This window comes from Dipodomys ordii, unplaced genomic scaffold, assembly GCF_000151885.1.
Source record: "Dipodomys ordii isolate 6190 unplaced genomic scaffold, Dord_2.0 Scaffold6, whole genome shotgun sequence".
NCBI classification, from domain to species: domain Eukaryota; kingdom Metazoa; phylum Chordata; class Mammalia; order Rodentia; family Heteromyidae; genus Dipodomys; species Dipodomys ordii.
Genome location: NW_012267222.1, coordinates 1,493,101 through 1,503,715, shown reverse-complemented (window position 1 = coordinate 1,503,715; position 10,615 = coordinate 1,493,101). Strand labels below are relative to the sequence as shown.

The window sequence follows — 10,615 nt, the reverse complement described above, 5'->3', positions numbered from 1 at the left end:
GTTCGGCGTGAACTGCTCCGGATCCTGCTCCTGTGTCGCAGCACCCTGTCACCGGGTCACCGGGCAGTGCCTGTGTCCACCGGGGAGGACGGGGGAGGACTGTGGGGCAGGTGAGTGGGCCCTCCTCTCTGGGGTACTGACTTGGGGTGCCTGGTCAGGGCTGGCCCGGAGGATGCAGCCCTGAAGACATGATGCCCCTGTGCAGGAGTTTCAAGCACTCACCCTGGACCGAGCCTGGGCGTGGGAGGGTGCTGTGGCCTGGGTACTGTGGCCCTCCCGGCCTGGGTGGCCAGTTCCCTGCACGGAGTCTCCTAGCCCCTCGCGCAGTTGTCCATATTGCTTGATGAGCTGTCCTCGGCTGAGGCGTGGGTCTGGGGGTGTGGGTGAGCGTCCTGCAGTCCTGGGACTCTAATACTCCAGCCTGCCCCTCCTGTGGGCAGCCCTAGAGGGGAGCAGTGGTTTCCTCCTGGGCCACGGCACAGAGGCTTTCAGTGCCCAGTCAGGGCAGAAGGGGAGACTGACTAGCCCTGGGGACACCAGATTGTCCCGAGGGCCGCTGGGGGCTCGGCTGCCAGGAGATATGCCCTGCGTGCGAGCACGGCGCCAGCTGCGACCCCAGGACGGGAGCCTGCCTGTGCCTCCCGGGCTTCGTCGGCAGCCGCTGCCAGGACGGTGAGTGTGGCCCACACCGACCTCAGCCTCAGCCTGCCGCGCCGGCGCGGGTGCGCTGGGTGCCACGTTTGCCCTCTCTGCCGCCCACAGCTTGCCCTGCAGGCTGGTTCGGACCCAGCTGCCAGAGGAGGTGTTCTTGTGCCAATGACGGTCACTGCCATCCAGTCACCGGGCGCTGCAGCTGTGCCCCCGGGTGGACTGGACTCAGCTGCCAGAGAGGTACCTGCCCCCCCCCAGCCTGCCCCTCATGCCGCCACCTCTCCCTGCCCTGTCCCGGGCTGCTCAGGGCCTTGATCCGGCCGTGGTGGCGGGGAGATCTGGTGGGGTCTGCTCAGGATGACACTGTGCACTCTTGCAGCCTGTGACAGTGAGCACTGGGGCCCGGACTGCGTCCACCCCTGTAACTGCAGCGCGGCCCACGGCCACTGTGATGCCGCCAGCGGCCTGTGCCTGTGTGAGGCTGGCTACGTGGGCCCCCGGTGTGAGCAGCGTGAGTCCTAGCCGGCTGCCAGCCACACCCCACCCCACCCCCGCTGCCCGGTGCACAGGGCATGCGCGTGCAAACACAAATCACACTCCATGCACACATGGGCACGTGCACTTGCACGCTCGTGTACAGAGGCACGTGTGCACCTGTCTTCCTGTCCCCATCCGGAGTTACCCCAACGGGTAGGGAGAGGGTGGGCTCAGGCCAACTTGTCTTAGAAGTCGGTAAGATCCGAGACCTTCCAGAGCCTGCCTGGGACTTTAAGGACCAGGTGCCCCCTCTGGTAGGGGAGGGGCCCTGTTGCGGGCTCTGGTCCCTGGCTGATGGGGCCGGGCTGTCTCAGGGTGCCCCCAGGGCTTCTTTGGGCCTGGCTGTGAGCAGCGGTGCCAGTGTGAGAATGAGGCGGCCTGTGACCACGTCAGCGGGGCGTGCACCTGCCCCCCCGGCTGGCGGGGCAGCTTCTGTGAGCGCAGTAAGTGGGCGCAGGCCAGGGATGGGCCCGGGGGCTCCTGAGCATAGCAGGGGTCCCCGGTCACCGTTACGTCCGCCCACCCGCAGCCTGCCCCGCCGGCTTCTTTGGGTTGGACTGCCTCAGCGCCTGCAACTGCTCCGCGGGGGCCGACTGTGACCCGGTGAATGGCTCCTGCATCTGCCCCGCCGGCTGCTGGGGCCCCCGCTGCTCCCAGGGTGCGTGAGGCTCCGCTCGGCCCGGGTGCCGTGGGGAGAGGCTCCCGGGCTCTGGGGGAGGGGGCATCCTGGGTGTCCAGGGCTTTGCCCCTGAGAACCCCAGGGCCCGTCCCCAGGCCGAGTTTGGGGGGGAAGCTGAACAGATGCCCCGCAGGTCCCTGATGCCCTTTCTCCCCCTGCAGCCTGCCCAGCCCTCACCTACGGGCTGAACTGTAGCCAGGCCTGCAGCTGCTCCAACGGGGCCTCCTGTGACCCAGTCCACGGGCAGTGCCACTGTGCGCCTGGCTGGACGGGGCCCTCCTGCCTGCAGGGTAAGCCCTGCCGGGGGTCCGGCCTCCAGGCCTCGACTGTGGCCTCTTGCTGGGTCTGCGTGGGACACTGGGCAGTGGGTGCTGGGGTGGACACGACTCAGCAGTTGCCAGGGCGGGGCTGGGCGTGGACTCCCTGGGTCCCTGATCCTGGGGAGTGGGGCACCCTTCGGTGCTGCAGAGCCAGGTTGGTGGGCTCCAGCATGGGGCTGGGGTCGGTCATCAGCTGTGGGTGAGCTCCCTACCCCAAGCCCTGCGCTGTGGAGGGGTGCTGGGAGCCTGTGTCCCCCGAGGGACCATGCTGGTCAGAGGCTGTAGCTTGCTTTCTCTTCCTGGCTCCAGCCTGCCCGGCTGGCCTCTACGGGAAGAACTGCCAACACTCCTGCCTTTGCCAGAACGGAGGGAGCTGCCACCCCGTCCTGGGCCACTGCACCTGCCCCGAGGGCTGGACCGGCCTGGCCTGCGAGAATGGTGGGCTGCGTCAGGCCGCAGACAGAGGGCTGGTGGGCCAAGACAGGCTCTGGGCCAGAAGACAGGGTTCTGGGTGTGGGTTCACAGCTTGGTCCCCACGTTCACACGGAAACGCAGGCCCCGGTTTGGGAAGCTGGGGCCGGGGCCTCCTGGGCTCCACACACGGAGCCTGTCCTCCCCCTCTCCCCGCAGAGTGCCTCCCAGGACACTCCGGAGCCGGCTGTCAGCCCAGCTGCGCCTGTTTCCACGGGGGTCTGTGCGACTGGCTCACCGGCCAGTGCCTCTGCCCGGCTGGCTGGACTGGGGACAAGTGCCAGAGCCGTGAGTGGGGGAAGGGGGGGCGGGAGGCCCAGGGCTGGTCCTCACAGAGCCACCAGCAGAGGGGCGGGGTGGGGGCAGGGCAGGGCAGGGCAGGGTCTGGTGTCGGAGCTGCCCAGCCTGTGGGCCTAGAACGCCAGCCTCGGGCTGGGGAGTGCTTGCCTCTGCCCTGCTCTGGAGGGGGGTTGGTGGGGAGAGAGAGGATCTGAAGCCGTGTGGACTGAAGCCTGTGGTGTGTAGGGCACCGTCTCGGCTGAAGCCCTCTGCTCAGGGAGCCTGGTTATCCATCCAGGCCCGGAGCCCCTTCAGAGCCTGGACGGGTGGGCATGGAGGTGGACCCAAGTCTATCCTGAGTATGTGGTGGTGGACGCTGGGGCGGCCCCAGGCAGGCTGGTCCAGTGGTCTTCACGCTTTACTCCCGTGGCTGGGCCCTGCCTCCTCCGAGTCCCCGGGGTCCTGCGCCGCGGCCCAGCCCCTGCCTGCCTTCCTCCCGCAGCCTGTGCGCAGGGCACCTTCGGGGCTCGCTGTGAGGAGCGCTGCGCCTGCCGGCGGGGGGCTGCTTGTCATCACGTCACGGGGGCCTGCCTCTGTCCCCCAGGATGGCAGGGCTCACGGTGTGAGCATGGTGAGCCACCCCCACCCCCCACCCCCGTGCGGCACCTGGGCTGGGTGGGGCGGGTCCTATGCCCTGGGCCCCGCCGCCCCCGGGGCCTTCCTGCCCCAGTCAGTCACGGCCTTCCTGCAGGCTGCCCGCACGGCTGGTTTGGAGACGCCTGCGCCCAGCGTTGTCACTGCCCGCCCGGGGCCTCTTGCCACCACGTCACCGGGGAGTGCCACTGCCCGCCTGGCCTCACGGGGCCGGGCTGTGAGCAGGGTAGGTGACCCCCAGCTTCTGCTCCACCCGCGGCGTCAGCCGGTGGGCCTCCTGGAAAGCTGCTCACTTGGGAGGCTGGGCCGGGCCTGACCCCACTTTGCCTACATCCAGCCTGCCAGCCTGGCACCTTCGGAGAAGGCTGCGGCCACCTGTGCCAATGTCCCGGAGAGACCTGGGCCTGCCACCCCACCACGGGGACCTGCACGTGTGCTCCTGGCTACCACGGCCCTGGCTGTCAGCAGCGTGAGTGCTGCCTGTGCTCTGGGGCCGGGGTTCTGCTGGGCGCCATCCCGAGGGGCTCCGCGGAGAGGGGGAGGCGGGAGGTGGGGCGCAGGAGCTGTGTGCTATGCGGTGGGGAGCCGTGGCCGGCCTCTAGCAGCCCAGCCCTGGCAGTCGGACCTCTCTCCTTCCAGGATGCCCTCCTGGGCGCTTTGGGCCAGGCTGTGCGCACGCGTGTGGCTGTCTCCACGGAGGCCTCTGCGATGCGGCCACCGGAGCCTGCGCTTGCCCCGCCGGCTTCCTGGGAGCCGACTGCAGCCAGGGTGAGCGCGGTCTGCAAGGCTGGGTGGCTCATCATGCGTCTCCCAAGAGCAGGGTCTGGGCACGGACGGGAGGCGGTGCTGACCTCGCCCCCTGACCGGGCGTGCGGCACTCCCGGGCTGAGTTGAGCTGGGGTGGTGGAGAGAGGGCATCCACGCCACCGTGGCCTGCTCCCCCCCGCTCTCCGGCCAGCCTGACCGGTGTGGGCTGCCCTCGGCCCATTTGCCCCAGCCATGTCTGCCAGGGGCTAGAGCAGGGCTGGGCAGGGGCCAGGCTGGCTGCTAGCGGTGGCGCGGCTAGCTGCAGCTGAGTGTGCTAGCTTCCTGCCAGAGAGGCCTTTCCCCTGAGTCATGGGGACTTCCCTGTCTGGGGCCCAGACAGCTGGGGGTGACTGTGAGTCAGGACAGCGCTGGCCCTGAGCGCACCCGCCCCCCCAGAGCCTGCAGTTGGATTGAGAGGCTGGGGAGGGGGGGAGGTTTGTGCAGATGTGGAGCTTTCCCGCCCCGGGCCCATCCTGTCCTGTCTCCCAGGTGTGCCTGTCAGGACCCACTCACCCGTCCCCTCCCCACAGCCTGTCCTCAGGGCTACTTCGGCCTCAACTGTGCCCAGGTGTGTGCGTGTGGGCAGGGGGCAGCCTGTGACCCCGTGACCGGCACCTGCCGGTGCCCCCCAGGGACGGCAGGAGCCCACTGTGAGTCTGGTGAGTGTCTCCTGGAGGGAGTAGGCGCCTTCCAGTCACTGAGCCACCACAGAGGCCCATGGGGCCGGTTTGTTCCTAGGAGCCATTCTGAATTCCCCAAGGGACGGGGTGGGGTGGCGGGTAGGGGTCTCAGAGGTGGCACTGTCACTGTGCGGTCTGGGTAAACCATTCTCCTCCCCTCCCCCAGCCCTGCCTCTCCCAACCCGGCCCCTCACGCACAGGCTGAGCATGGGTTCTGACCAGGGCCCCTCCCGGCAAGGGGGTGGGGTGGCTGGAGCCGGATCATCTCCTGGAGCGCCCCCCCTCCCCCCCCTGGCCCTCTGTGCCAGTCCCAGGCAGAGGGGACACAGGAGCGCAGGCAGAAGGGCAGGCTGGGACAGGGACGGCAGCTCACAGCCAGGACGCCGCCCCTGGCCACACCCCAGTCCCGCAGCCCTGCCTCTCCCAGGTTCCTCATTGAGGGGCTGAATTACCGCCCCAGGTGCTCAGCCTGGGGCTTCCGGGAACCCGAGCGGCCAGGGGGCAGAAGCCCAGGTCCAGCCAGGATCAGGCCCAGCCCTGCCGCGCTTCCAGGCTGGGCTCCACTGTGGATCAGGTTATAAGTGAGGGTCACTGAGGGGCCCGGGTCCCTCGCGCCCATTCCCGGGCCTGAGCTCACGCCACCACGCCCAGACAGCTCCCCAGCCTGTCCTGCTGGCTCCCACGGGTGGTTCTGCCGGAGTGACAAGTGCTGGCAGCCCCCAGAGGGCCATCGTCCCCTTTGTCTCTGAGTGACCCTCGGCCCCGACCGTGGGCGGCTGGAAGCGCTGGGTGAGCCGTGAGACCCGCACAGTGCCCCCCTGGCCCGTGGGCCGGGTGGGCGAGGTCAGCACCGGACACTTCAGTGTTTGCTGAAGGAGCGTCAGCCCGTGCTCGGCCATGCCCCCGGTGCGTGTCCAGCCCGGCCAGAGCTCTGAACAGCACCGTCCCGCTCCCCAGGGTGTCCCCGGGGCCGGTTTGGCCAGGGCTGTGCTCACGAGTGTGACTGCAAGAACGGCGGCTGGTGTCACGCGGGCAGCGGCCACTGCTCCTGCCCCCTGGGCTGGACTGGGCCTCACTGCGAGCAGGGTGAGTACGGTGGGGGGGGGGGGCGGAAGGGCAGGAAGCCTGAGTCCTGCCAGTGCCTGAGGGACTGTCTGTGTCCAGCCTGCCCCGTGGGGCGCTACGGTGCGGCCTGCGGCCTGGAGTGCTCCTGCCGGAACGGGGCCACCTGTGAGCCCGCCACGGGCACGTGTCGCTGCAGCCCCGGCTTCTACGGACAGGCCTGCGAGCACCGTGAGTCCACGCCGCCCCTGTGCCGCCCGGCCCCCGTCTGGCCTCGGCCTCTCAACAGCTACGTCTGTCACACGGCTGAGGCTGGGATGTGAGGGAGCTGGCCGGGGAGGGCGGGGGGGGGACGCAGACACACAGCCCCCCCCCAGCCTGGTCCCGCTCCCCCTGGGAAATTGGGGGCTTCCCGCTGCTTCCTGCTCTTGGCGCTCACTCCCTGACCCACTGTGCCCTCAGCCTGTCCCGCTGGCTTCCACGGAGATGGCTGCCAAGGGGTGTGTGAGTGCCGGCAGGGGGCCCCGTGTGACCCGGTCAGCGGCCGGTGCCTCTGTCCTGCGGGCTTCCAGGGCCGGTTCTGTGAGCGGGGTGAGTCTCCGGTTCCCCCGCGGGCCCCCAGCTGCCCTCTCACAGCCGGGCAGGGGCCGGGGACGCTGAGCCCGCTGTCCCCGCAGGGTGTGAGCCAGGCTTCTTCGGAGAGGGCTGCGGGCAGCGCTGTGGCTGCGACGGAGGGGGGCCCTGCCACCCCACCACCGGCCTCTGCCTGTGCCCGCCAGGGCGCACGGGAGCCGCCTGTGAGCTGGGTGAGTGGGGGCTCTGTCCTGGGGCGGGGCCGTGGGGTCGGGAGCCGTCTGACGGGGGGATCTTGCCTGGGATGGGGTGTGGGCATGGGTCCCCTGTCAGCGCACATCCATCCTGTGGGGTACGTGTCCCTGTGGCCTGTGGTTCCCATGCTGGACCCAGGTGTTCCATGGAGAGCCCGCTGGGCTTCAGCCCTGGCCGGACCAGGCTCTGCCCGCCAGCCGCCCACGGTCCTGCCAGTGTCTGCTGCCACAGTGGTACCTCTGCCCTGGAGGAGACCTGGGTGGGATGGAAAGCTGTCCTGGGCCCATCGACCACTGGTGGGATTCCACATGGAGGGACAGTGGTCCTTCCAGACCGGGAGGCCCACGGGAGGGGCAGGCCAACCTGAGGGGCAGAGCCACCGGAGGGGGTGGGCCAGCCAACCTGAGGGGAGGGGCCACTGGAGGGGTGGGACCACTGGAAGGGGGCGGGGCATCCTGCTGGGCTTTGCCCTCAGCCTTGTGACCACCTGGCCTCTCCAGCCCTGGGAGCCAGAGTGGCCATTGCCACCAGGCTTCCGTTTGCCCATCGAACCACTGGCAGGGACGCAGGGGGCGATTCTGGGCATGCGCCATTGCCTGTGCCCTCCCGTGCCTGAACGCAAGGACACAGATGTCTTTGAGGGAGACAGGGCAGAGATGGCGGCAGGCCGCAGGGAACTGAGGCCCCCGGCCCTCCTCCGCTCTCCGCCGTGGCCCGTCCAGCCCCGTCCCGCTCATGTGTGCCCCGCAGAGTGCAGAGCGGGCCGCTTCGGGCCGGGCTGTGCCCTGCGCTGTGACTGCAGAGGAGGCGCGGACTGCGACCCCGTCCACGGGCAGTGCCGCTGTGTGGACGGCTACACGGGGCCCACGTGCCAGGAAGGTGAGCCGGGCCGGGGTGGCGTGCGCCTGCCGCCGCTGACACGCCGGTGTTACCACATGACCCGAGCCAGGCCAGGAAAAGAGCCTCAGCCTTCCTGCCGGCCACGCGCGGTGCCCAGAGTTCCTTGTGGGAGCAGCATGAGCCCCTCAGCCATCCTAGTGCAGGGCCGGGTGGGCTACGCGGCCGGCCTGAACTGCCCTCAGCGCTGATGGGGCTCACAGATCACAGATGGCCCCCAGCGCATGGCCAGAGGCCGGAGCCACCTGCAGGCCTGTGTGTGTGTGTGTGTGTGTGTGTGTGCACCCCTTTGCAGGGGTACACCCGGGTAACCGTGGGTACCAGTGGGGATGTGTGCTCCAGCTGCAGGCGGAGCCGGGGAGCTGACCCGTGCCAGCTCCCCAGCAGTGTGCTGCGGCGTTGGGCGGGGTCTGCAGAGGGAGGAGGTGGGTGGCTCCGTGTGGACCGTGTGAGGTGGGACATGAGGACAGATGAGGACACGGCTGGGATTCCCGATCTGGGTCCCCGGCTTGGAGGCCGGGTGCTGTGTGTGTGTCTTTCTGAGTCTCAGGCTGTCCTAGACGCAGGGTCCAAACTTGGAGGGCCCCTTCCTGCGGAAGGGCATAATGCTGCCCACAGCGCCACCCAGTGGCCCAGGGTGGTAGTGCACCACCGGGCACCCCCTGAGCAAAGCCAGTGTTATTTAGTAGGTCTCAGGTGTGCCTGGGTGGGGACTTGCTGGTTGGGGGTCCTGGGCCCACCTCCTGCCCTGCGGTGGGCTTGGCTTGGCTTTGAGGATGAGCCTTCCATAGTCAACTCAGAGCTCTGCTTTCACCCCGGGAACTGTCACTCTGGGGAGCCTTGCATGGAGTAAGGTGGAGGAGATGGACTGTGTGGGGGCCTGGCTTCTCTGTGGCTGGGGCCTGAGCTGTGCCTTCCCCTTGCAGGCGGGCCCTCCCGGCTCCCCGAGAGCCCAACCCCAGCTCGAGGCTCAGGTAAGGGATGGCAGAGCGCATTGGCGGGCAGAGGCTGGAGGAGCCCCGCGGCAGAGGGCTTTCTTGATGCCCGAGCCCTTCAGAGCCGGGCCTTGGAGGTGGAGCCAGGCAGGGCTGAGAGGATCAGGCTGGGCAGCTGGGAAAGGAAGAGATACCAGCCTGAAAGCTGGCCGTTACAGAGAACCAACCCCCCCCCCCAAGCCTGACCCTCTCCTCTCCTCCCGTCCCCTGTGGCCACATGGTCAGCCTCCAACAAGACTGTGAAGCACCAGCCCAGTGGTCCATCTGCCTCAGAGCCACACCTCCCCGCTGCAGCCTGAGCCAGGCCTCTGGTGTCCACCGAGGAGACGCATGGACCCCGCGTTCCTGGCCCGGCCCCTCGATGGCTGTGGATTTCTACAGTTGTGGATCTGCCCCGGCCCTGTGGCCTTCAGGAAGGAGGCCACGAGAGACCCCTCATGTGGCCACAGGGACTCAGAGGAGTAGATTGGCGCTCGGCCACCTCATCTTCACCGGGAGCCCCGCAGGCTGTTTTGAGGAAGGCCTGGCCGCCCTGGCCCTGGCTTGGACCAGAGACCATGTGGGGCGGGGGGGGGGGCTCCATCCGAGCCGAGCAGATCCTTTTGGTGCTAGACCCTGGACTGCGGCAGCTGGCCATCTCCAGCCTGTATTTATGTAGATGATGATTTACGGGCAGCCCCACTGGCCGCGCAGCCCGAGGCCTGCACTCAGGTGGTGGAGCCCGGAGGGCCTCCGGGAGGCGGGCTCGACTCCTGTAAAGCCTGGCCAGTTAAAGGTGTCCTCTTGGCCCGTGTCTTTGTGTCTAGTCTTTCCCAGATCCACCTGGATAAGAACCTCACCAAAGTCCCCCACCCCCCCACCCCAGGCATGAAGCTGCTCAGGCCAGTCCAGGCGGAAGCCGATAGGCCTGCAGAACACCTGGTGCCCGGAGACCTCAGGTGTGGCTGGTGCAGCAGAGGTGGTGCTCGGGAAGGAGGGCCCCAGGAGAGGAGGCTGGGGCGGAATGGAGGCAGCCAGGGTGGAGGCTCCAGGGTGGAGGCTCTGCACACCTCTCCAGGCTTATTCCAACCTATGCAGCAGTGCCAGTAGATAACAGGGCCGGAGCCAGAGGCTCCCTGGGTGAGACAGGCCAGCCCCCCCAACCCCCATTGTACAAGGCTGGTGCCGGCCAGAGAAGCGATGCCCAGGGGCATGGAGTGTGGGGGGGACTACTCAGAAAGGCGGTGGTGAGCGGGCATCGGTGACTCACGCCTATAATCCTAGCTACTCAGGAGGCTGAGATCTGAGGATCGTGGTTCAAAGCCAGCCCAGGCAGGAAAGTCCGTGAGACTCTGATCTCCAATAAACCACCAGAGAACTGGAAGTGGCGCTGTGGCTCAAGTGCTAGAGAGCTCGCCTTGAGCTGAAGAGCACAGGGACAGTGCCCAGGCCTGGAGTTCAAGCCCCACTACTGAAAAAAAAAGCAAGCAGCTGGTGCCCAGGGGCATGGGGTGGGGCCGGGTGGGGCCGTCGAGGTAGCTTCTGGACAGCAGGCTGGGGTGGACAGCGAGGAGGCACTGGGTAGCGGGACACGGCCTGAGACCCTGCTCCCTGTCCCGCATGGCCAAGGCCCCGCACATCTGGGATTCCCTCCCCCCCCCCCGTTCATGCCAGCAAAGGTAGCTGGCAGCCCTGTGGCAGAGAAGGCCCCGGGCAAGGATGAGGGCTCAGGACTCTTCAGTAGGGGACACGGGGTCGGCCTGCAGCGCGGGAGCT

The 10,615-nt window shown here is 68.3% G+C and overlaps 1 protein-coding gene across 1 annotated transcript in view; it reads left to right on the top strand.

The window, feature by feature from the left end:
* The window catches only part of Megf6 (multiple EGF-like-domains 6), an 81,959-nt gene extending 72,524 nt beyond the window's left edge, over positions 1-9,435 (top strand). The window contains exons 19-39 of the mRNA XM_013030975.1: positions 42-110; positions 541-672; positions 763-891; positions 1,031-1,162; positions 1,503-1,631; positions 1,718-1,846; positions 2,029-2,157; positions 2,497-2,625; positions 2,818-2,946; positions 3,440-3,568; positions 3,689-3,817; positions 3,929-4,060; positions 4,231-4,359; positions 4,929-5,057; positions 6,036-6,164; positions 6,243-6,371; positions 6,603-6,731; positions 6,818-6,946; positions 7,719-7,847; positions 8,792-8,839; positions 9,071-9,435. Of these exons, the coding sequence (XP_012886429.1) occupies positions 42-110; positions 541-672; positions 763-891; positions 1,031-1,162; positions 1,503-1,631; positions 1,718-1,846; positions 2,029-2,157; positions 2,497-2,625; positions 2,818-2,946; positions 3,440-3,568; positions 3,689-3,817; positions 3,929-4,060; positions 4,231-4,359; positions 4,929-5,057; positions 6,036-6,164; positions 6,243-6,371; positions 6,603-6,731; positions 6,818-6,946; positions 7,719-7,847; positions 8,792-8,839; positions 9,071-9,159 (2,537 nt within the window). The 3' untranslated portion in view covers positions 9,160-9,435. The remainder of the gene's footprint in view (positions 1-41; positions 111-540; positions 673-762; positions 892-1,030; positions 1,163-1,502; positions 1,632-1,717; positions 1,847-2,028; positions 2,158-2,496; positions 2,626-2,817; positions 2,947-3,439; positions 3,569-3,688; positions 3,818-3,928; positions 4,061-4,230; positions 4,360-4,928; positions 5,058-6,035; positions 6,165-6,242; positions 6,372-6,602; positions 6,732-6,817; positions 6,947-7,718; positions 7,848-8,791; positions 8,840-9,070) is intronic.
* Positions 9,436-10,615: the final 1,180 nt, after the last annotated feature.